The 25,090-nt window shown below is 44.2% G+C and overlaps 4 protein-coding genes across 4 annotated transcripts; all 4 read right to left on the bottom strand.

Annotated features, from left to right (window-relative positions):
• Nucleotides 1–907: 907 nt before the first annotated feature.
• LOC121358444 (arylacetamide deacetylase-like 4) lies at nucleotides 908–5,084 on the bottom strand. Its single transcript, XM_041476636.1, has 4 exons — nucleotides 4,923–5,084; nucleotides 2,905–3,121; nucleotides 2,659–2,722; nucleotides 908–1,978 (listed from the first exon to the last, which is right to left on the bottom strand). Exons 1-4 carry the CDS (start codon nucleotides 5,082–5,084, stop codon nucleotides 1,204–1,206), a joined length of 1,218 nt encoding a protein of 405 aa, XP_041332570.1. The 3' UTR covers nucleotides 908–1,203.
• A 1,667-nt stretch (nucleotides 5,085–6,751) lies between these two features.
• LOC121358472 (arylacetamide deacetylase-like 4) lies at nucleotides 6,752–10,913 on the bottom strand. Its single transcript, XM_041476686.1, has 4 exons — nucleotides 10,737–10,913; nucleotides 9,221–9,431; nucleotides 8,428–8,491; nucleotides 6,752–7,526 (listed from the first exon to the last, which is right to left on the bottom strand). Exons 1-4 carry the CDS (start codon nucleotides 10,911–10,913, stop codon nucleotides 6,752–6,754), a joined length of 1,227 nt encoding a protein of 408 aa, XP_041332620.1.
• Nucleotides 10,914–12,199: 1,286 nt separating this feature from the next.
• On the bottom strand, nucleotides 12,200–16,505 carry LOC121358468 (arylacetamide deacetylase-like 4). Its single transcript, XM_041476677.1, has 4 exons — nucleotides 16,329–16,505; nucleotides 14,140–14,356; nucleotides 13,704–13,767; nucleotides 12,200–12,974 (listed from the first exon to the last, which is right to left on the bottom strand). The coding sequence occupies exons 1-4, from the start codon at nucleotides 16,503–16,505 to the stop codon at nucleotides 12,200–12,202; spliced, it is 1,233 nt and encodes a 410-aa protein (XP_041332611.1).
• Nucleotides 16,506–18,723: 2,218 nt separating this feature from the next.
• Nucleotides 18,724–23,487, bottom strand: LOC121358402 (arylacetamide deacetylase-like 4). The gene is made up of 4 exons (XM_041476560.1): nucleotides 23,305–23,487; nucleotides 22,711–22,927; nucleotides 19,830–19,893; nucleotides 18,724–19,498 (listed from the first exon to the last, which is right to left on the bottom strand). The coding sequence occupies exons 1-4, from the start codon at nucleotides 23,485–23,487 to the stop codon at nucleotides 18,724–18,726; spliced, it is 1,239 nt and encodes a 412-aa protein (XP_041332494.1).
• Nucleotides 23,488–25,090: the final 1,603 nt, after the last annotated feature.

Here is a 25,090-nt window from a genome sequence, read left to right on the forward strand (position 1 = left end):
AGCTCTGCTAGAAAAGATACTCATGTTTCTACAAGCAAATGAGACCAATATCCAGATATTAAAGATTCTCCAAGTATTAATAAGTATTAAATTCTGGAAGGATTAGTGAAGTCTCTCTTGCATGATGTTGGTAAATAATATTGTCTATACTGATGTATAGTTGTGTTTAAGTGGTACAGCAGCCTCAAGTGACTGCCCTAAGTCCATTTTTAATTGGCCAATATTATATCCAGTGTGAACCCCTCAATGCAACCTGTGCTCAGGCATTGCTTCTGCCCTGCCTTAAGGAGAGGAAATGCAGGTCATAAACAGAATGAATTAATACAGGCCAAGAAAGATGCTTATCCTTCTCCCTCTTATTACTCTTGTGAGCTGAGGCTGGACTCCAGCTGACAGCTACAGCCCTGTACTACCCCCTCAGCTCAGGTTCTGACCTGCTCTGTTCCTGCCCTCACCTTCCTGACCTTCCCCTTCTTTCTCTCCTGATCTTTCCTTTGTCCTCTTCTCCAGCCAGTTTCCAACGAGAGCTATAGTAGAGTATTTGGGCCCAATTTTCCACCAATCCTGCCCATCTTTTTGTGATGCAATTGTATTTGTTTCTGCCACCAGCACTCCTGTCCCTGGTTGATGGAACTGTCCTTCAAGTTATGTGGGTGAAACATTACCCAGTAGTCCATTGCTAAAACTGGGGCAGAAAGGGGCTCCAGTCCTGCCTGTGTGCTGAGAAATGAGTGATGTTGGCCATTGAACCAGTTTTTTGTTGTGCCCACAGTGACAGAGACCACGCTTGACACAGCATCATATTTCCTTATTGTCATCATATTTATTATTTTATGTCAGTGGCTTATAACCCACTAACGTCAGCTGGGTTTTATTCTCACACCACACACACCTGCTAACACACAGCTTCTCTTCACACAGGTTTTTTTTTTTTTAAACAACTGGAACAAACCAGGATGCCCATTCAAAGAACTGTTCTTTACTAGCAGAGCTAAAGATAAGGGCTTGCAGCATGGTACAAGCTTGTATAAGGTTTGCATATTCCATGTTCCAACTAACAGCTGGAATGAGGTTCTGATGAGCCTTGTTTATCATTGTTAATGGCTGCCCCTGATTCACTACCCATAACCTGATATTAAATATCCTAAAAAGATATTTTCCTAGGTTGAGGCATGAACAGACTCATGGAATCTAATATGTTTACTATAAGCTTTTTAAGAAGTTAACAACCCTGTCCAATCCCCTTTTCCCAGATGGAAATGAGAAGCCACAATAATCATACAGGCTTATGATTCCATGGAATCCATCCTCAAGGTGGTACCAGGTCACTCGAACCCCATTGTCCTCCAGCCTCTTCTTGTACAGCAAGCCATCGTCCCGCAGCACATCGTATTCACAAGTCAGGATGAAAGATTCTGGCAGCTGGTGAACAACAGAGTCTTCAGCCAACAGTGGGCACAGGTTGGGCTCACAGAATCTCTTCACTGTCTCATAAACTTCAGCTATAAAATCAGTGGGCCTAAGTGGCTTCACACCTCTGACCTTGAATTCCTCAGGGATGTTGTCTGGACTCACCCACTTCCTATACTTCAGCCTCATGTCTGGAGGAATATGAGAGCCCTCCAAGACCTCTTCCAGATGTGATGTGTCCCCTTGTACATACTGCAAGGAATAGAAAACAGCACGTTCCCGGAACAGCAGAGGGACTCCCCGATTTTGTTGGTAGGATGGCAAATTGAAGTCCAGTGCCTGCAGGCCGGGGTAGATGAGGATCTGAGCACGGAGCCTGGGGAGGTCTGACCTGCCTGCCAGGGTCTGGCTGACAGCAGCTGCCAGGTTGCCCCCAGCACTGTCCCCGCAGACAGTGACCCGGGCAGGATCCACGCCGTAGTGCTGCAGGTGCTGCAGGAAGTGCTGGGTGGCGTTCAGACAGTCTTCGTACGCGGCGGGGTATTTGTGCTCGGGGGCTAAACGGTACCTGGGACACGGAGACAAGAAGGAAAAGTCAGTAGTAGTAACCAGGAAATGGCCTCACTTGCTGTTCTTCAGCCCTATCACTTTGGGGTGGTTTGGCTCTAGGTTAGGATCATCAGTGCCTCCAAACAGCTCCTCCTGCATTTGGGATTGCAGATAAACTGTAAATGGTGAGTTCAGTCACAAGGACTCACTGAAGTAGGATTGTCTCTGGTTAATGATCTGAACAAGGAATTGAACAGTTCTTAGTGATGGTGAAAACTCCCTCTGTACTTCTGACAAAATTATTTAATAATTTTGTGTCTCTGCTTCCTATGTGTAAAATGGGAGGATTTCAGTGTGATTATTCTCTTTTCCCATAGTTCCCAATTGCTTGGAGCATCTTATTACATGTCCATATGTTCAGCACAAGGAAGACTTTTTTCACCTAAGTTTTTAATTGGCTTTTATAGACTTACTTAGTGTGCCAAATATTTCCATTTGTATCTTTTCGGAGTATCTCTGGGCATGAACAGTTAAGGGCTGCGAAATCTTCATTATCACTATCTTTCTCTTTATGAACTTGACTGAATCCCATAGAAATTCCTGTGCCAAAAAAGAACATCTCCAACACCAGCACAGCTCTGCTGTGGTCCCACAGCAACAATAATGTCCCAACTACAGAACTGGGTAGTGTTCACTTACTGCACAGACACAACTACCGAGTCACTCTCCCTGGAGAGGTAGCGACACACCTTTTCATAGGTATCTGCAAAAGAAATATTGCTGTTAATGCTTCAATATTGCCCTCTGCTTTGAGACAGCCTAAGAAATGTCTGCTTCAAACAGTCTTCAGGCTTCAGACATGCTGAAACCACATCTTATTTCAGTCTTCTAAAAAGATGAGAATATTCTTTCTACATCACACAGTTCCTCCAGGAAGTATCTTACCAAGGCTTCCAAATACCCAGCCTCCTCCATGGAAGAAGAGGATGCCTCTCCTTGGCCCATCTGAGGTAGCTTTAGGCTGATAAACCCTCACAGGTACTTCATTAAACTGCAGATCCTGGATAAAGAGCTTTGGATCCAACCCTAGTTTCCGCCCCTGTCGCACGTATCGGCCAAAAGTGATTTGGCTGCAAAGCCCAGTCTTCTCCAAAATCCTTCCCTGTTAAAGGTAAAAGACATTAAGGCATCTTTAAAAGTATGGAGTTAGCCAGAGTATAAAAACTCTGCATTGCACTTACATCAAATTATTTGGAGGAAATTTTAAAGAAACACAGAACTCTAATTTGGAAATGAAACAATTTTCCCAAGTTCTCACATCCTGCAGTCCGTAGAAAAATTTACTTGCACTACTCCAATCCAATGTCATTGTAACATCACATCAGAAGTTTTATAAAGATCAGCCAAAGTGGTTGTCTTGGAGTACATATTTTAATCATCAGCATTGTCCTGCACACATTTGTGGTTATTCTTGTTTCATTTATACTTGATAACAACAACGGAATACCATATGTAGAAACAGTTCTTCATTGCTGAAACGAATATTCATGAATTAGACCATAAAACTCAGTGAATTTGCAAATCTAAAGTGCCGAGCTGTGTTGTGCAAATTAGTTACTGCTTTTTATTCGCACAACAGAGCTACTGAGCAAAATGAAATTCCTTCCTTTCCCAATGCTCTTGCAAGCTAGAATATAAATCTGATGTAATAACAAACAAGAAGCTGGGAATCAAACAGTTACCATTCACTGGCTGAACAAGATCCCTCTTTTTAATGCCAGTGAGTCTGTCTTGTCACCTGCTAGTGGGGGTCAGGATTGCTGGGCAGCTTGTCAGTAAATTTAATTTAAAGAGGATGTAAATGGTTTAAGAATCTGTGTGGAGAAAAACAAAGTCTGTGTGATAGCAGGGGTGATGTTTGTGGCTAAAGAAATGACTAAACTGAAGATTTTAAGAAATTCAAAGACAGCAAGCAGGAGATGCAGAGCTCAGGGGAGTTCTAATGCCGTTTATGCAACGCTGCCAAAGAGAGTCCAGGGATTAAGTAAAGCAGCCCTAAACGGATTGTGTGCCATAAATGTCAGCCGTGGCAGGAGCAGCTGAAGAGCTGCAGCTTGTTTTGTGCAAGGTGATTTCGCCTGAAGGTGCGGGAAGTTATCACGCAAAACACCAGCCCGGCCCCGAATTCGAGGCTGCCATCAGCCGCTCGCAATCTCCGCTAACGCGCCCCAGGCACGTCCCTGAACCGGGAACGGGGTTTGCCCGCGACATGGGCAGTGCTCCCCGCGGCAGCATCCTCCACCGGGGGTATCGGGACAGCATCCTCCAAGGGGTATCGGGGCAGCATCCTCCACGGGGGTATCGGGACAGCATCCTCACCCGGGGGTATCGGGGCAGCATCCTCACCCGGGGGTATCGGGACAGCATCCTCACCAGGGGGTATCGGGACAGCATCCTCCACGGGGGTATCGGGGCAGCATCCTCCACCGGGGGTATCGGGGCAGTATCCTCGCCCGGGGGGTATCTCGGGGCAGTGTTTGGGCCGGCCATGCCCGGGGCAGCATCCTCGCCCGGGGGGTGCCCGGGACAGCATCCTCCACCGGGGGTATCGGGGCTGCATCCTCTCCCGGGGGGGATCGGGGGCGGTGTCCGGATGGCGGGTGCCCTTGCAGTGTCCGCAGTGTTTGGGCCGGCGGTGCCCGGGGCTACATCCTCTCCCGGGGGGGGATCGGGGGCGGTGTCCGGATGGCGGGTGCCCTTGCAGTGTCCGGGATACCCCGGGGCAGAACCCGATAGGGGATGCTCCCCGCATCCCCTCCCCATGATGCGGCACCGCCAGCATGCCATGGGGACAGCGGGGACACGCGGATCCTGCCCCCGGCTGCCCGTGTTCGTGCAACCACTGCCGCCCCCAGCCCGCGGGTCGCCCCGAACGCTCCCTCGCCCCCCGCACCGCCACTCACCAGCGCGGCGGTGCCGAGCAGCACGGTCAGCACCAGGCGCAGCTTGGCCGGCTGGTTCACCCCGGGCGGGATGTCGTAGCCGGGCAGGCCGAGCAGCACCGCGGCCGCCGCCAGCGCCGCCAGGGGCAGGAGCAGCAGCAGCAGCGCGGGCAGCAGCGCCATGGCCCGGCCGCGGCCCTGCGGGGCTCCCCCGGCAGCGCTCGGCAGAGCCGCGGCCCCGTCACGGGCCGAGTGCGGCCGCTCCGCAAAGCCGGCGCAGGGGTCATGGTGCGGGCGGCCGGGGGGAGCCGCGCGGAGCGGCCGGAGGCGCCGGCCGGGTAATCTCGGTTCAAGGAGGCCCGGCGTGACCTGCGCGCGGTACCGGGGAACGGACGGGCCCGGCGCCGCCTCCCGCCGCCCCGGCGCTGGCACGGCCCCCGCGGCCCGGCCGGCTCACCGCCGCTGCCCGCAGCTCCGCGGGTCTCTGCCGGCGGCAGGTGGAAGCAAGGGCTGGCTGCCCGTGCTCAGTGAAAGGCTGCCCTTGCGCAGGGAAATCTAAGGGAAGCCAGCATTTGTTTTTTGTAAATAGTTGTGTTTTTCTCAGCACTGTAGGATTTTTTTTCCCTTTTTTTCCGAGGATTTCGTTAGGACGAGGAGCAATGGGCATATACTAAAACGCAAGTTTCAGCTCGACATGCAGAAGAACTGCTTTACATTGAGGGTGACGGAGCACTGGGACAGTGCCCACGGAGGGTGTGGAGTTTCCCTCTCTCGAGACATTTGAAGCACACCTGGATGTGTTCTTGCATCACCTGCTCCAGGTGACCTGCCTTGGTTGAGGATTGCACTGGATGACCTTCAGAGATCTTTCCCAACCCTAGCAATTCTGTGATTTTCATGTCCTCAGTCTGGCCGTTCTGAGTGTGCTCACTGCTGCTCTTCCTTGCTTTCATCAGTAGGGTGTAATGAAGCATCATATCAGGGAAAAAACAGTGTCTCATCCTGTAAATAAAACTCAAGCCATGGAGAAAGCACAAATCGACAGATTCTAGCACAGAATCGCAGCACAGATTCTGCAAAAGTTAATACTGGGGGACACCCTTTGGAAGAACATGAAGACATTCTCCTTCATATTCTCTCTTTAAGCTGTGCCTTTCAGCACACACAGACCAAGAGCCCAGTTCATTGTTCCTTCCTGCCTTTCTAAATCCTGATGTCAGCAGTTCATCTCAACACTATATCCTACCCTCTGTGGGCATAGTGGAGACTTCCCAAAATTAAAAAGGACTTTGTTGAGCTACAATTATTTCAAAATCAGAGCAGCCCTTACTTGCCTCCAGCCAGGTGTGCCTCATCAACTCTGGCCTTGCACTGCTACTTTTGCAGCCATGGAATCTCCTCACTGAGATCTTGATCTCTGCCTGTTTGTCCAGAGTTTTCCCTTCCTTACTATCTATCTAGCTTATACTTTTTAGCTAAATTAAGTCATGCTTTGGAGTTTATCAAATGGACGTCACAAATAAGCTGGATGTAGTGAACAACATTTAATCCAAATCATTCCACATAGATTATTTGTATAGAAGTAAATAATTTAGTAATTAAAGACAAGGAATCAATCAGGTGCCAATCTGAAAAAAAAACCAGAGCACATAGAAAAATTGTACTGCCAAAAGATTGAACTGTCAGAAGTCTCACAAGAAGAAGATCTGTGTTAATTTGAAGTTCATGGATCTTAGAAATAGTATTTTACAGATCAAAAGGTGTCACATTCTTGCGGAGCAGCACTACCTGAAGTGTGAGAGTCTAAGCAGACTCATTAGTGGGAGAAGCATAATGAGGGAAAGTTCTTTTTACAGGCCTTTTATAAATGCAACAACCCTGTCCAATCCCCTTTTCCCAGATGGAAATGACAAACCACAATAATCAAATAGGTTTACGATTCCATGGAATCCATCCTCAAGGTGGTACCAGGTCACTCGAACCCCATTGTCCTCCAGCCTCTTCTTGTACAGCAAGCCATCGTCCCGCAGCACATCGTATTCACAAGTCAGGATGAAAGTTTCTGGCAGCTGCTGGATGATTTTGTCTTCAGCAAACAGTGGGCACAGAGTGGGCTCACGGATTCTTTTCACTTTCTCAAAAACTTCAGGCTTGAATTCGCAGGGCTCGTGTGGTTTGTAACCTCTGACCTTAAATTCCTCAGGGATGTTGTCTGGACTCACCCACTTCCTATACTTCAGCCTCATGTCTGGAGGAATATGAGAGCCCTCCAAGACCTCTTCCAGATGTGATGTGTCCCCTTGTACATACTGCAAGGAATAGAAAACAGCACGTTCCCGGAACAGCAGAGGGACTCCCCGATTTTGTTGGTAGGATGGCAAATTGAAGTCCAGTGCCTGCAGGCCGGGGTAGATGAGGATCTGAGCACGGAGCCTGGGGAGGTCTGACCTGCCTGCCAGGGTCTGGCTGACAGCAGCTGCCAGGTTGCCCCCAGCACTGTCCCCGCAGACAGTGACCCGGGCAGGATCCACGCCGTAGTGCTGCAGGTGCTGCAGGAAGTGCTGGGTGGCGTTCAGACAGTCTTCGTACGCGGCGGGGTATTTGTGCTCGGGGGCTAAACGGTACCTGGGACACAAACAGAGACAGCAAAAGTAACAGAAGGAAATGTCATAAGTGTCAATACAAAATTTCTACAGCATCCTGGTGTTCCTTGTGTTGGACTAATTTTTCCCTCAGGAAAAAAAAAAAAAACTCATTAAGGTATTTTTATCTACTAAGCAGGTATTTGTCCAATGAGTAATCACAGAGAAGTAGAGCCATAGGATGGGGCTGCAAGAACATAGCGTGGCTGGGATATTCTGAGAGCAGCCCTGATCACAAATTAAGTGATGTAGTTTCATTTTTCTCTTCTAGTTTAGACTGCTTCTGGCTTGTGGATTAACTAATTTAATCAATTTGCACCTCACTGTTACTTAGGATATTTCATTTTTATAATTATTTTTTATTTAAATAACTGGGACAGTGATATTTTTCAGTATTACTGGTATTAATAGTACTAATTAGTAGTAGTATTATTACTTACTAGCATTTGATTCTCACTGTTAGAAATCTCCTTGAAGTTCACAAGGTAATTACACCTATTTAAATGGATCAGTGAAGTGTCACCTTCCAAGTTGGTTTATTAGTGTTTCTCAACACACTGGAAGTCTCTTCTGGAAAGCATTCCTTGGTTTTGTGTGGTGCCAGCATAGCTCTATGTTGGGACACACATAGACCTTACTGTGGGCTGTGTCTGCACTGTTAGCTGGTGGAGCAGGGAGAGAAATGAAAAACAAACAGCCCCCTTGAAATTCTGGACACCTGGGATCCTGGGAAAATCATAGAAAATGCTGAGTTGGAAGGGACCCATGAGGATGATGGCATCCAGATCCTGAAGAGGAGCATTCCCACCAGCTGCACATCCCTGCAGTGCTGAGAGGCAACAAGAGGCAAAAAGGCTTCTCTGGGGCAGCTGGCCGTAACTCACCCCACGGACACCACCAGCGAGCCGCTTTCCTTGGCAATGTACTGGCAGATCCTTTCATGGGAATCTGAAACACACGGAAGGATGTTTTACTGCCCACAAACAGTCCAGCTCCCCTCATCCCTCTCCCCTCTCCCCCTGCCCTTCCCTCCGTTTGCAGGGCTGGATGGGAAAACCCAGCTGGAGTTCAGCCTTCCAGCGGCTGGAGGTTATATAACTTTTCTAATTAATTTTTAGTTATTGTTTTAATTAATCACAATGAGCATATTAATTATAAGCAGTGTGCTAGTCTTAAACCACTTTTAGGCAGCACGTAGTTAACTTTCTTTAAACAGACTATTATTGTTGACTTGATTGGGAAAATCACTGAAAGTTTTAGAAGTTTTGCCAAACTAACCCTGATATGCTTCAAAGAACAAGGCCTGGGAGAGGGTGTGTATTGTTGAAATTGGATACAAGAAGGGAGAATTTATGGACTACAAGGATATTTTGTAGAAACCAGAATACAAAGAAGCAGCTAACAAAAAACTGAGTACATTGGAAAGTCCCTATCAGAGGAAAAATACACTAAAAATACTAAAGAGGATAGAATACCAATTTATGAAAGAGAATTAAGTAATTTAGAACAAACGGGCATCAATTTCTTTGCTTGCTCAAAGTATATAAACAGGTGAAAAAAGTTTTGTGCCTGTGCGGAGGTCGCAATTCTGTCGGCCACACACACACGGTCAATGCTAAAGCAGGGCCTGGCTAACAGGGACAGCGGGCCGGCCGCAGAGCCGGGCCCGGGCCGTACCGAGGCTGCAGCAGATCCAGCCGCCGCCGTGGAACAGCAGCACGGCGGAGCGCGGGGCCCAACCCCGGGGCCGGTACAGCCGCACGGGCACCCGCCCCAACAGCCCGTCCTCCTGCCGCACCCCCGGAGCCGGGCCCGGCCTCCGCCCGGAGAACACGAGGCGCCTGAAGGCCAGGCTGCTGCACAGCTCGATCTTCTCAAAAATCCTGCCCTGTTGGGAGAGGGAGGACAGCCGGGGTGAGCTGAGGGGAGACCGCGCACGGACAGCCCTGAGGGGGCGGCCGGTGAGGGGGAACCGGAAGGGAGAACTGTGTGAGGGGCAGCTGGTGAGGGGAACCAGGAGAAGGGAGAACCGTGTGAGGGGCAGCTGGTGAGGGGCAAGGGGAGGGGGGGACCGGGTGGGGGGCAGCGGGTGAGGGGGAGCAGGAGAAGGGAGAACCGTGTGAGGGACAGCTGGTGAGGGGCAGCTGGTGAGGGGCACCAGGAGAAGGGAGAACTGTGTGAGGGGCAGCTGGTGAGGGGCAGCTGGTGAGGGGCAACAGGAGAAGGGAGAACTGTGTGAGGGGCAGCTGGTGAGGGTCAGTTGGCGAGCAGCAGCTGGTGAGGGGCAAAGGGTGAGGGGTAGCTGGTGAGGGGGCACCTGGAGAGGGGCAGTTGGTGAGGGGCACTCATTGAAGGGACAGCAGGTGAGGGGCAATTGGTGACAGGGCTCCTGGAGAGTGAAGGGCAGTTAGTAAAGGGGCTTCTGGTGAGTGATGGGCGATTTGTGATGGGGCTGCTGGAAAGTGACGGGCAGTTGGTGAAGGGGCTCCTGGTGAGTGACAGGCGGTTGGTGAAGGGGCTCCTGGAGAGGGAAGGGTGGTTGGTGAAGGGGCTCCTGGAGAGAGAAGGATGGTTGGTGAAGGGGCTCCTGGAGAGGGAAGGGTGGTTGGTGAAGGGGCTCCTGGAGAGGGAAGGGTGGTTGGTGAAGGGGCTCCTGGAGAGAGAAGGATGGTTGGTGAAGGGGCTCCTGGAGAGTGATGGGCAAGTAGTGACGGGGCTCCTGGTGAGGGAGGCCTTGCCAGTGCTCCCAAGTGTCTCTCATCCCTCTAAGGTTTCTGGGGTTTCTGTTCTTGTCTTCTTTAAAAGCATCCAGTCTCCCATTACTGGTACTTCCATTACCCAGCCTCCCATGTTACTGGAAAGCCCCGAGAATGGCCTAAAAACATCATGTGTGCTTAGCTGAAGTGGAAATCAAAGCAATCTCACTTTTTATAAATACTTAATTTTAAATTTAATTAGGGAAGCTCAGCTGATAAAGCTTGGGCTCTTATGGTTGACTTAATCCTTATGCAATAGGGAAAATCTGACTGAGTCTAGCAAATGGTTTTCCAAAAACTGTCCTCTCAAGTCAGCCCCCAGAAGAGAAATGCCATTATTTAAGCCTTGATGGAGCTGGCAGGATTCTGTATTTACACGTAGCACAAAATTAACATCTAACAACATTTCTCACAGAAGTTGCAGTAGCGTTACTCACCAGAGTAGATGTAACAATCAAAGCAGCAACAATAAGTCGCAGTTTTCCAGGACTGCTCACTCCAGGAGGGATGCTGCAATTGGCATACTCAGTTTGAATTGTTCTTATGATTGTTGATACGAACAAAGCAACAAAAATCACCAGCAGTATCACTGGCAGTAGATAAAAAAGTGCCATTTCACGTATCCAGAGGTGATGTGTCTTCACATCTATCTGTTAATTGGCTTTTTCAGGTAACAGCATGGCCTGGAGCAGTTCCAGTTGCAAGAGATCTCTCAGGTGTTGCTCAATTTAAAGTCCTTGGAAATGTTGTGCAATGTGCAAGCAGTTATCACATTGGAGAAGAGTCAATGTGTTTAATTTCCTGTTTATGGTAATTGTGGGACTGATAAAGGGTCTGGTATTGAATACGGAATTCTTGGATTGTGGATGATAACAGTGAGTGCTCAGAGACTGAAGCTGAGTCCTGAATGAAGTTCTAGTCTATGACAGAGAGCCAGCAGATTAAATTATCCCTTGCAACTGATCTGCAGCCAGGACATTCACTTCCTGCATTGTGGGCATGCTTTACATGGTTTGGGATACATACCTTTAACAGGGACATTTAGAAAAGAAAATGGGAAGAAGGGAGAGGTGGGGGGCAAAAGGCAAGTAACAGACTCTGCAAAAGTAAATGCATCAGTCCTATTTTGTTAGATTATTTGGGGCTTGAAGCAACCTTGGCTAGACCAGGTGTCCCTGCCCATGGCAGGGCTTTGGAATGAGATGAACTTTAATGCTCCTTCCTACCCAAACCATTCTGTGATTCTAGGATTCTATTCAAGCAGTATAACAAGTTTTTCAGCATACACATATGTTTGATAAACACAAGAAAACACTGAAAGCATTTTTCCCATTGTAATTTAAACAAAGCTGTCAATATAGTATTTCTGTTTGGAACAGTTACATTTCTAAAAGTCAAGTTAACTAATGTGACTTCATTTTTTTGAGTATAAAATACTGGTTACCTCAGCAACAGACATCTTCAAAATGGGACTCTTAAACTCAGGTGCTACGTGTAGCAGAGAGTACAGGCTGTGAATTATAGCACTGTAGTGACAGTGTCTTTCTCCTTTGCCAAAACACACACTTCTAGGAAGAATGAAATTGTCAACTGTAATTGAATAAAAGAGGTCAGACCAGATGTTGGCTTAAAATTTTACTGCATCTTTTTCAGGTACTGAGAGAGCAGCACTTGTACTGGACAAGTGTCTAGTCCAAAGAGATTATTAAAATAGGCAGGCTGTGCATGCACTACTTCAAACAGCCCTAGAAGAAACTATTCTTGAAATGTCTTTTATGGTGATCACACTGACATAAATGTTTATTAACAAATTGTCCTATATGAACTTCTTATATGGAATTTAGAAGCATAAAAGACCACAGAAATTTGGCAGTTCTTACAGAAACAAAGAAAAATGTTGCTATAAGCTTCTTAGAAAATTCACAATGTTGTCAAGGCCCCTTTTTCTAGCTGGAAATGACAACCAGTCACTAGTAAATGAGTTTATGATTCCATGGAATCCATCCTCAAGGTGGTACCAGGTCACTCGAACCCCATTGTCCTCCAGCCTCTTCTTGTACAGCAAGCCATCGTCCCGCAGCACATCGTATTCACAAGTCAGGATGAAAGTTTCTGGCAGCTGCTGGATGATTTTGTCTTCAGCCAACAGTGGGCACAGAGTGGGCTCACAGAATCTCTTCACTGTCTCAAAAACTTCAGTTGCGCAGTCAAGCAGCACACGTGGTTTGTAGCCTCTGACCTTAAATTCCTCAGGGATGTTGTCTGGACTTACCCACTTTTTATACTTAAATTTAATATCTACAGGAATATGGGAACCTTCCAAGACCTCTTCCAGTTTTGTTGCATTTCCATTTAGATACTGCAACATGTAGAAAGCAGCACGTTCCCGGAACAGCAGAGGGACTCCCCGATTTTGTTGGTAGGATGGCAAATTGAAGTCCAGTGCCTGCAGGCCGGGGTAGATGAGGATCTGAGCACGGAGCCTGGGGAGGTCTGACCTGCCTGCCAGGGTCTGGCTGACAGCAGCTGCCAGGTTGCCCCCAGCACTGTCCCCGCAGACAGTGACCCGGGCAGGATCCACGCCGTAGTGCTGCAGGTGCTGCAGGAAGTGCTGGGTGGCGTTCAGACAGTCTTCGTACGCGGCGGGGTATTTGTGCTCGGGGGCTAAACGGTACCTGGGACACGGAGACAAGTGGAAGAGAGGGAAATACAAGATTTAAATGTATTGCTAAAGTCCTGGTTCCTGCATTCAGGAACACCCTAATTTCTGCAGAGTTTTAATTGTCTCCATCAGTAAGATTAAGTGGTGCAGATTATTTTGTTATGATATCATCTGTTTATTTATGTCTCTTAGGTCTTTAACAACACAGGAGTACTCAGCTGCCAACTAAGTGTAGGTTTTGTTGACAATCATTTAGTCACTTTCTACTTCAGTTTTTCATGGGTTTTCATACAAATTGTATCTTTGTTACATAAAGTTATGTTACATAGCCTTGTAATCCAAACCATTATGCCAGTATTTTGATAATGTATTAGCTTGTCATTCACACTGTCCTTCTCCAACCATCAAGCAGGCTTTCCTTGAATAAGTGTTAATGAGATCATGTAGCTTACTATCTGTTTACAATCAGTTTTGAGTTTGGAATTTCAAAATATTCATTCAAAACTTCATTTTCCAGCTAGATATCCCAAAGTGTAATTTGTGATGTAGTCAGACAGTGGAAACAGCCCAAGTGAGTCTTCAGTGTCTCCAAGCAACAGCAAATGAAGTTGTAAATCACATACTTGAGAAATCTCACAGAGACATTTCTCTGAGGCAGATTGTTGCTATGACTGAGGGGACAGGAGATGATATTTACACTATAGGAAATAATCTCTCAGAATCAGCATGGGCAAAGACTCACCCCACAGATACAACCACAGATTCACTTTCTCTGGCAATAAAGCGGCACAGCTCTTCGTGGGTCTCTGAAAGAGATTTGGTGGAGTTTGATTTTAAGTTGGGCTGCATTTTCTCACCAGAGAAGAGATGTTATCTATTGGAGAAATTAAATAATTTCAAGAAGGAAATGCTCTCTACTTTTTCCTGCTGCTTCCTACAAAGCTCCTCTTTTGTACCTCCTCATCTTCCTATTTCAGTATTTTTTCCCCTTATATCATTGTCCTGTAAGAAAAACCATGTGATCCACAGAAGATGCCTTCTTCTGGCAGCAAGAATTACAAGACTGAACCTGTGGTTATATTCAAAGATTGCAACTGCTACAGATCAAGAAACAACCAGCTTTACTATTTATGAAGTATGTAGTTCTTTAACTGAAATATTTCTGGTAGATATCTTACCAAGACTTCCAAATACCCATCCTCCTCCGTGAAAAAACACAACTCCTCTCCTTTGGCTGGCAGATGGAGCCTTAGGCTGGTAGATCCTTACAGGCACTTTCTCAAACCACAGATCCTTGATGAAGAGCTTTGGGTCTGCCCCCAGAGACTTTCTTCCTTGCATGTACCGCACAAAGCTCACCTGAGTGCAGATGCCAAAGTTTTCCAAAATCTTTCCCTGTTCAAAGGCAAAGAGAACAGAGAGGTCACTCGAGAGACCCTGTATTTTCCAAAGGAGCTGTGTGGACAGTAAACTCATGGTGCCTAAGTCATGTATTTTTAGTGCAGTAATAAACTAATGAGTAGTTGTACAGGTATAGGAGAAAACTGAACAAGTAACAGCAGCATCAGGAGGGCTTATGAGAGGGTTACGTGAACGAAGAACAGAACCCCAAACAATGCAACATTAACAGACTGGTGAGATGGAATCCTCTGCTTCCTCAGCAGGTCCCTTACCTAACATTGAAAGCAAGTTTAGTTTTCACTGGTTATTCTATCCTTCCCCCCAAGATGATGTGGAAACATAGCAAAAGATTATTATTCTGGTGCTGATTTTCATGGTACAGGCACTTGCCCAAAGTAGAGTTGACTAAGTTAAGAATATGTTTGATAATTGCTTTTTGATCCATTTCCTAAGTCTCACTGATGTGTGCCATGCACTGACAAGAAGATCCTGACATATTTAGTAGGAATGAACTTCTGTTCATTCTCTGTGCCATAGGGATATTCATGCCAGGTACCAGAAAATTTATACAAATCAGAGCTAGTGCTCCAACATAACATTGCATAAATAAAAGGCATATCATCAGATTCTCAATATATTTATTTACAAAAGGCCTTTTTTCAGCAATTCCAGATATTTATAATATTCTCCATGCCTGATCTTGAGGAAAGATTTCTTGAAGAAACTAAGACATTTTGCAATGTATTGATTTTAATTGTTTACAGAAACTAGTCTTAGTGTCTCCAGTTGTATGATAAAATGATTTATTATTTTGTATTTGCTATTTTCCTAGCAGGAATGGAACAATACCAAGGATATTCTAACTTTTACATTCAACTTGTTTGTTTTCTTTCACCCTGTGTTGCTTACATTGCAGCATGCAATGCTGGTTTATGGTGGGCAGTGGATTGATGATTAAAAGAGAACTTGCTTTTCCAGCTGCTTAAGTGATGTAATCTCTAATTACAACTTCTATGCAGCCAAAGCATATATATCTAGCATTCTTTATTGTGGTTGACCATAATTAGAATTTCTGACAGAGAATTTTTTTCTCTTTGTTTTCCTTCTTAAATTTTAAATAGCTTGTTTATCTTTGCAGATATTCCATTAAATTAATTTAGTAAATATATGCACAACCTCTGTTACCTCCTGTCTAATGCCATGTCTCATCAGAGAGTCTCTACACCTATCATTACATAGAAATAGCTGTGAATCAGTGAGTTCCTCTGTCAGCAGAGCTCACCAGATGCTGAGTGCTGCTCTTGGAGACTGATTACCTTCCCACGCTTTTACAAGCTGCTTCACCTGGAGAAGCTGGGCTGGTCAGAGCCCCTCATTCCCATCAGACAATCCTGCTCAGTTGCTACAGGAGTTATATAAATGTGCTTTGGGCAGAAGAATTCCTTCAGCTCCTCTTGGGCAACGTTACCTAATTTTGTCACTCGTGTGACAAACTTTTCCTTCCCAAGGTCAATTCTGAAATGTTCAGCTTCTCACTTCATATTCAAAATAAATACAGAATTCTCATCCCCATGCCCACAAAATCTTGAAAGCACAAGCCAGAGACATCTGAACCAAGAATGGAAATACAAATGATCCTACCTGGATAAACATTATAAATCAAATCATTGCTAGGTCAGCTCGAGTCAGGGCAGAAGCACAGTCAGACTTTCACACACTTGTGTTAAGGCAGCATTTAGGTACCACCTAAGATAGAGCTGGGCAGGACTGGATTAGAGCAGTGCAGTGTCAGAAGTCTGGCAAAAGTTTCTTTAGCAACACTCAGCTCAATAAAACATGCAGCATGATAGCAATGCCCTGCTCTCCTCTCCAGAACAGAATTCCATGCAGGCTTCTAGCACGGGAGTAAGTTTAAAATCTACAGGTTCTCTGTTCTTCCCCCAAAAATCACACCAGGTTCACTTACCACCACAGCTGTGCATATTAAAATTATATGAATGATTCGGAGCTTTGCAGGCTGATTCACTCCAGGAGGAATTTCAGAGTTGGAAATATCAAAATTAATTGCTCCTATGACCAACAATATAAATGAAGCAAGAAAACCAGCTAAGAATAACACCAGCACTGTGAGTAGAACTGCCATTTTACTGAACTGCAGTGATCTGACATGTCTTTGATTTGACTTTCCAATATATATTTGTCTCGTTACTTCCTGATTCTTTGCTAATCTTCCTGTTCTTTGTTTGCTCCAGTAAAAACCTTTCTTCTCCCTTTCACAAATATATTAGCGGGTATCTTTCCCTCTCCCACTTTCTTTCCCCCCCATTCCTGTTATCTCACAAAAGATAAGCTGGTCAAAGTCCTTGATTTGTTAGTAGATCTATGCCAGCAGCATTTTGGAATTTTTGCAAAAAAACAGTGCTTAGCTGGGAGAAGAGTGTTACGAATGAACAGCATTAATATTAAATTAGTTGGAGGTGGAAAATGGACAGAGGGCATTTGTGTGCTGAGTTTGTGACACTATGAAACACCCATCTGAAGAGTTTCCTCGGGAGTGGGAACCTGCAGGTGATGATTGTCACTCAGAAGGGCCAAAGGGATTGTCACCAGTGCTCGCTGGAAAGATGCACTTAGAAAATTCTGTCATTACCCAAATCTCAGTTCTTTTTAGTATTTGTGCTCTCTTCTAACAGAAGAACATGCTTTTAAAAAGCCACAGGAGGTTGACTGTAGATTCATGGCTAGGTGACCCCTGTTGCAGGTAACTTTCAGTAGCTCTATGTGCAACGAATACAGCTTAGAATAACTTAAGATAACCAGTGATTAAAGAGTTCTGAACCAAACTGCTTTATCTTGTTCTTGCTGAGGAGCAGGATTGTGCTAATGTAGAGAAGGTGTACTTTAAATGATGCAAATGAATTAATTGTGAATCTAAGTCTGCAGCTAGGATGTCAGAACATATAAATTGCAAGTTCACGGGGAAAGAAAAGGGGTAAAAAATCTTTATTAGGTAGCATTGGGGGGGGGGTTGGTTTTTTTTTTGTTTGGTGTTTGATGTTGTTGTTGTAAAGTCAAGTTATAAGTGATTGGGGAAAGTACTGTGTCATTTTAGTTACAAAATTTCTCTAGTGGGAAGTTGAGTGTTTTTAATAGGGCACATGGTCATCATAAAATATTCTGAAGTAGAAGGAAATCTTGTTTCAAAAATCAGCAAAAGCCCAGATTTGAAAAAAAATAGTCCATCCAGTGGTGTTTGTGGACTTTCAGTTTGTATTGTGTTTTCACAGTTATAGCACAGTGTGGTTATATCCAGTTGTTTGGTAGGTTAATTACTGACCACAGCACAGATGTGGCCAGATAAAAGCAGCAGGATTGTGGCCTCTGCCTGCCTGTGTGGTGTTGTTCCTTTCACCACAGGAGGGGGGTTTCTGTTGGGTTCATCAGTCAGTGTGTGTTTAGCAAATGTAACTCTCACTCTTACAACAGAAATATTTGCAGTGCTAGTTTTTTATTTTGTTGTTGACGAAAGCATCACAGAATCACCATAGCATTACAGTGATAATATGTATAAAAACTGTGCTTCTCTGCCTTCTTTACATGATTTTCAGAATTTTTTCAATACAGCAGAACAAGTAGCCTTGAACATAAGATAATCTTGAAAGAAAAAAAGGGTTATGGAAAAGTCTCACCTCTGCACTTCTCTGACAACCACACACTCATTGAAGTTCAGGGATTCCAGTTTGAGAATGAAGTTCCAAAATGAAACATCATTTCTCCGATCACAAACAAAATCAAATTCATGCTAGTGCCAGTTTAGGATTTCTGCTACAGACAGGAGCCTTCCTTTTGACTTCCCTATTTCTGGAGCAGTGTAGTTTTTGTAGAGACTAAACCTGGAAATTAAATTAATGGCTGCAATTTCAGTGTCTGCTGTAAGACTTCATAGTTGCTGAGTTCTCCATCTGATACCATCAGCACCTCCTGTCTGTCACAAGGGCCAAAGCAGACCTCAGTTGTTGTCTTCAGCATTTCTGGGCTGTTGAAAAATCTTCATGGAGATTCTTGTCTCTTGCCTTCAGTGTGTGCCAGCCATGCAAAGATACTGGAATTGCTATAGTTTTAGTGAAACAGGATGTGCTAGGTGCCTTGCCTTTTTCATGTCGGTCTTACTGGTGTGTTTTTACAAGAATACTTTCTAGAATGGTGGCAGTTCAAATCATCTTAATATTTGTTTGAGAGTGACTACAGAAGCAGAAATCAAAAACTACAAAATGCAGTCCAAATCCAAACCATAAATCAAGGTGTTTATATTCCTTGCCAAAGATACTGCGTGACTTGCATCTTTCTTCTGAAAAATACTTCTATAAACTGTTTATATAATTCACAATACTGTCCATTATCTTATTTCCAGATAAAAAGGAAAAAATCCCATAGCCAAAAAAGGCTAAAATTCCATGGAAGCCATTCTCACAATGATACCAAGTCACTCGAACACCATTTTCCTCTAGTCTCTTCTTGTATAACAGACCATCATCCCTCAACACATCAAACTCACAGGTGGCAATGTAGGACTCAGGGAGCTGGCAAATAATGGAATCTTCAGCTAAAAGTGGGGAAAATGTTACTGCTAAAATTTCTTTGACAGCTTCATGGACTTCAGGTTTATATGATGCAGGTTTTGGTGGTACGTAGCCTCTAACCTTAAATTCTTCAGGAATAAGGTCAGCACTTACCCATTTTTTATACTGGTGTCTCATACTATCAGGAACATGGCAGTTTTGTAGAACATCTTTCCAAAATGTGGGTTTTCTGTTAAGGTAACGAAAACAGAAGTAGACGATCATCTTCCGGGACAACATGGGGACGAAAGCGTTCTGCTGGTAGGAGGGCAAGTGGAAATCCAGCCCCTGGAGTCCTGGGTAAAGTAGGACCTGAGCACGTACTTTTGGCAGATCTCTGTAATTTAGCAGTATTTGGCAAATAACAGTAGCAAAATTAGCTCCACAGCTGTCACCACTAATGATGATGCGACCAGGATCCACGTGATATTCTTCTAAATTCCTCATGAAGTATAAGGTGGCACTGAGACAGTCAAAATATTGCCCTGGGTAGGGATGTTCAGGAGCCAGACGGTACCTGAAATGTCAAAGACTGTGGTTATTGTCAGTGGAGTCATAAACACTCAATTTGTGTTGTTTGCAGTTGCTGTGGTAGCTATGCAGACTTTTTTTCCTAATTTTAAAGGTTATATTTGGGTTTAACTAATGTAGATTGGAAGGCCAAACTAATGATGCTACAGCTATTTTAGAATATGTTGTCTATAAGCATATTTCTACAGTAAATGAAAGGTTTAAGAGAAAAATAGGGATGTAATCTAAAAGAGTAGATATTTTCAGCGTATTTTTCAGAAGAGTTTCAACTGAGAGCTGTATTCCCATAAATACTTCTGTGGCAAAATAGCACTTACCCAACAGACACAACCACTGAGTTGCATCTTTTGGCCATATAGCGGCATACTCTTTCAAAGGCTCCTAGAGAAAAAGTTTAGCAAAAATTATGATTTAAAAATCAAATGTCCTTTTGAAATGAAAATACAGATTCCTGAACATGTGCTACGTGGAAGGAACTGCAAAACGAGACTGATAAGGAACTTGTGCTGTGGAATGTGGTCTTTACACATTTAATACATTTTCTGTTGGCCAGTGGCTCTCAGGGCATTACACAAGCATGTAAGGATGGTGATACTGGGGAAACCCAGAAATCTGTCTGGGTGGTCTCATATCTCACCTGGTGGTCAACAAAAGGTGTCTAAGGAGAATGTAAGCTGAGGACAAACAGGAATAAGGAGCATACAGGAATTTGAGGCTCAGAGCACTCCTGAGAGAGAAGCTGTCTTTATACCTAGGGCCCTTGATTAGCATTTCTTGTGTGAATTACCCAAACCACTTGTTTTTAACCTTAACCATAACAGCTTTGTGCAAAGAGGAGTTCTCTCACTTGCTTCCAGAGGTGTGAAGAGCCATTTCTAGTTGCTCCTTTCGTACCTGCTTCCACATGGTGGAATTCTTGTACTGTAAGAAATGGTGGATAAATCCTTCCCTGTTTAACTTCCCTTGCTTCTCATGATTTTGTACTCAGTGTATCTGTCTTTATGCACCTTTTGCAGCCTGAAGAGTCATAGTTCATTCACATATTCTCTGCACAGAAGCACTTTTCTCACCTAGGCAGCCTCTCCAAGTCTTTCCAGTACTGCTTTATCATTTTTGAGGAGTGGGAAACAGAACTATAAGCACTATACTGTATTCAGATACACCATGGATTTATTACAGTGACATTAACAAGTTTCCTCTTTTGTCTTTCCTTTCCTACTAATAATTACTATTGTTTTGTTTGCTTTTTGACTGCTACTGTGCACTATATCAACAATTTCAGGTAACTTCCTACCATAATCCCAAGACCTCCTTCCTGCTCCTGCTAGGAGTCCATTGCTTCATTTATAAGGTCAGAATGCTCTGTTCATCAGTTTGACTTCTCTACATGCCATTTCTCCTGTCATTTTATTGTCTGATCCTCTGCTGTCATAAAGACATTCTGCAGTTTTTCAGCCGTCCATTTATGACCCTCAGAGGATTTAATACCACATCACCTTGCACCATCTTTTCTGTTTGAATAAATTGATAGAATGAATTGATTAACACTGATCCCAGTACAGATCTCCTTAGAGGAATCTCACAGGAACTTCCCATAACCCATCTTTTTTCTGTCGTTCAGTCAGCTGTAATCCAAATGAAAGACCTTCCCTCTTGTGTCATGGGTGTGTAGCCTTCTTTAGGAGACTCTTCTGGAAATCAAAGTCAGTTTTAGCAACTCAGTCTCCTTTATTCATGTATTTGCTGACTTAAAAAAATTAAATTGATGAAACTGATAAAGGGTGGGTTGAGATTAGATATTAGGAAGAAATTCTTCCCTGTGAGGGTTGTGAGGCCCTGGCACAGGATGTCCAGAGCCACTGTGGCTGCTCCATTCCTGGAAATGTTCAAGACCAGGTAGGTCAGGGCTTGGAGCAGCCTGGAATAGTAGCAGGTGTCCCTGCCCATGGTGAGGACTTGGAATGAGAGTGAGACTTAAGGTTCCTTCCACCCAAACTATTCAACAATTCTAGGATTTGAAAAGTATTACATCCATTTGAGGAATAATCCATAGTTATCTGTCCACTGATTGTTTTCAGTGTAGCATCTGCTAATTTGCTGGTTGCAGATTTCAGGCTTCCTAGGCTGGGGATTCCCAAAGGCCTTCTGTAAGCTTGTCATCATGTTGTTTTCCTGTTATCAAACACCAAAAGGAATTGAAGCCAAAGGTCAGGTCCCACTCTCTGTGTACAGGTATGGCTGTTAGATCAAGCCATGTCACGTGAACAGGGACTCACCGTGAAATTTGTGGTGTGGCTTTTCCTTCCAGTGAGAGGAACTCACCTGTCACTTAGATCATGGAGTGCCTGCCATCCCTGGAGTCCTCACTGCCACCCAGACTGGCTCTAGGCATGAGCCTGGCACTCCCCCCAGACTCCTGTGCTCTGAGTACAGCAGGGTGGGCTATCTGTGCCCCAGTGCAGAGGGGAACCCATGGCACAGGAGTTATGTTGTGATTCCTGCACAGGGCTGAAGGATGCCAGGAAATTCAAGTCTGCCCAGTATAGTGCAGACCAACCCTTTGAAACAGTAAAGGATTCAAACCCCTCAAATTGCACTGCCTGATCCCTGGAACGAAGTTCAGATTTCCATGTTAGGGGCCTTGGCTTGCAGAGAAGGCACTCAGAGCCTTAGCTGCTCAGAAGGAGATCTGGAGCACTCAGGGAGCTGAACTCCCAGCTGCTGAGAAAAGGATTATCTCCCTTTCTGGAAAAGAAATCAAGTATCTTGTGCCATGTCACCACAAGAATCAAACTTCCCCAAATTGCTCCTTCATTATTTATATTTTCCTTCATTTGGATTCCTTTTTTGCATGAATGGGAATTTATTTACAGATTTTTAAAAATGTATTTAAATCCTTCCTTGGACCCATATTATATCTTTTATGTAAGATAGGGTAGTCTTAGTAGAGCAGGACCCCTCACTGAGAGCTGAGAGAAGGTGAAGGATTTCTGGATCACAGGTCTCTTGCCCAAAGGAAGCAGAGATGGGACTCCCTTTAACATGAGACTATTCATTCCAGAAATACTTTCCAGTTTGCACTGAGCAAAGACTGGTGACACTGGGAAGGACGGGGCAGACACTGACTGACACATGCCTGAAGGCAAAAATGTAAAGGTTTGGATTTGACTTGAAAAATAAAACTTGCCCATTTCTTACTAATGCTCCCAAATGTGCCAGCGCCTCCATGAAAATACAGAATTCCTCTTCTTTTGCCAGTGGATGGGCTTTTGGGCTGATAAATCCTCAAGGGTACCCCATCTACTGTGAGATCTTTGATAAACAGTTTGGAATCTCTCCATTGAGGTATTCCATCGAGCACTACTCGCAGTATGGTTAAATCATTGCAGATCCTCAGCTTCTCCAAAATCTTTCCCTGTTGAAAAGAAAGAATTTGGAAGAAGAGGAGTCATGTTGGCTTGTTTCTGAACAGAGAGCATTATTCTGTGTACATGCAGTTCAATATGTACAGGATACATCTAGGTATTTGTTTTAAATTTTCATATTAAACAGTTTCCCAGCATGAAGTGGCTGCAGTTTGACTGAAAAATCTAAAGAAGCTTTTAAGATTAATTGCATTAATTTTATGAGTTAATTTACCATGTTTTGGATTCATATATCAATGCTTACAGGCTTCAGGAGCATTAATTACTTTCTTCTTTTTTTTTCCCCTTAAGTAAGCCATTTTCCTCCTGCTGCCAAGTATCCTACCTAAGCAAAAGTGAAATCTCCAGGTTAAGAAATTTAACTTACCGCAACCATGGTTGTGATCAGCAAGGTGTGGAAAAAACGAAGCTTTAGCGGTTGCTCAATTCCAGGTGGAAGTTCTGAGTTGAAAAAGTCATATAATACAACCCCCAAAAAGAGTGCTGGTATTAAAAGAGGAGAAATAAAAAATATTCCTAGAACTGCTAAAATTGTATAAACACATGCCATTTCACTTCAAAGCAGGAGTGAACACTATAAAGCTGGGTTAAGCCCTGTTTTCAAGTGCATCTAAGGTGTCTTCACAGGAGACTGAGTGCTCAGTTCATATGCAGAAATTAAATGTTTATTAATGTTGCAATGCAATGTAGTGCAATTTTCTCCACCCTTCTTTTGCTAATGATATTATTCACAACACTTGTATGCTTTCTTTGTACCCTTTACAAAAGGTGGGATTCAAACTGTATGGAAGTGATCAATATTATGAGCTTTTCACTAATTTCACTAATATTATTCAGAGGGGCCTCGATTTGAAGATGGTCTTTTTGGTTTGTAGTGGATTCATTTTGGATGGACATTCCTGTTGCAGTGTTACATTTTAGTGATGTGGGGCTACTTGCATTTGTCATCAAAGCATATATACACTTCTCTGAGAGGAAAAATACTCAGATCCACATTTTTTTATAAACTCTGTTTCATAGGGGAATGCACTGACACATTCATGCTTTAATTTTTGTTTAAATAAGAGTACATTTGCTCTGTGTTTAAAATCAGTGCAAGCCTGAATGTACATGAAGGTCTCTCCAGACACTTGGGGGTATGTTTGTAGATTGAAGCCACTGTTGCTGCTGGTAAAAGTTTTTTAGCAATTAACCCTCAGTGTTTCATTCTTGTTTCAGTGTAGAGGCATTATGTGTATGAATACATATGTATTGGTGAGGGATTGGTAACAGTTGGTGGCAGTTGTTTGGTGAGTAATTTTTCTGGTTTGTGTTCTTACTAGAATTACGTTTTCTACACGATTTAAAATTTACAGCTCCCAAACATTTTGTGCCTTGGCTTTTAAAGTGGAATTCCAGTCTGAAAACTGAATTACTTTTTAGTTTCATTAGCACAGTACTTAAATCAAGCAACACTGACAGCTGATTTGCACAACATTGGCTTGTGGAGGTCAGGATGTGTGCGATGAAGCAACGTCATAAATTTGTGCCAAGGTTTGTGAAATAGGGAGATCATTAGAGCCTTTTCTGTGCTGAGATTGGCTGATTGGGAGCCTTTCCCTTCCACAGAGCACAAATTTAGGATGTAAGTAGTTAAAATGTTAGACTGTAGAGTATTGAAGCCAAGCCCAGATGCTCATGGCCAGTGCTCAGCTTGTCCTAAGCTCATCAGATATTCTCTACAGGGCTCTGCAGCACAGCTGGGGCAGCCCAGTGGTGTTTGTGGTTATTAGTTCTAGAAATGTTTCCCTGTAGTGTGATATAGCACAGCCTGTGGGGATTTGGCTTTGTTTTGCCATATATTCCTGTAAGAACAGCAGAGTTTAACTAAGTGCTTATTTCTGATGTCTGTGCCATCAGTCAAAATATCCTGAAATAAATTCCCACATAGATATCAGCTCTGAATCTTGTATTTCAGCATCCTTGATGATTTCTTCTATTTGAATCCTCAGAGGAGGCAATTTCTGTGCTTTCTAAAGAACCTTTAACCAAGAAAAAAAAGATTCTTGAAGGTATTTAGTACTTCAGTGGCAGTAAATGAAACTTCTAAAGGTGACCAAAGGCAATTAAACACCTGCTATTTGTATGATCAGATTATGAAAGCCTTATACCAA

The sequence above is a fragment of the Pyrgilauda ruficollis genome, unplaced genomic scaffold (assembly GCF_017590135.1).
Source record: "Pyrgilauda ruficollis isolate IOZ18807 unplaced genomic scaffold, ASM1759013v1 scaffold39, whole genome shotgun sequence".
Lineage (NCBI taxonomy): Eukaryota > Metazoa > Chordata > Aves > Passeriformes > Passeridae > Pyrgilauda > Pyrgilauda ruficollis.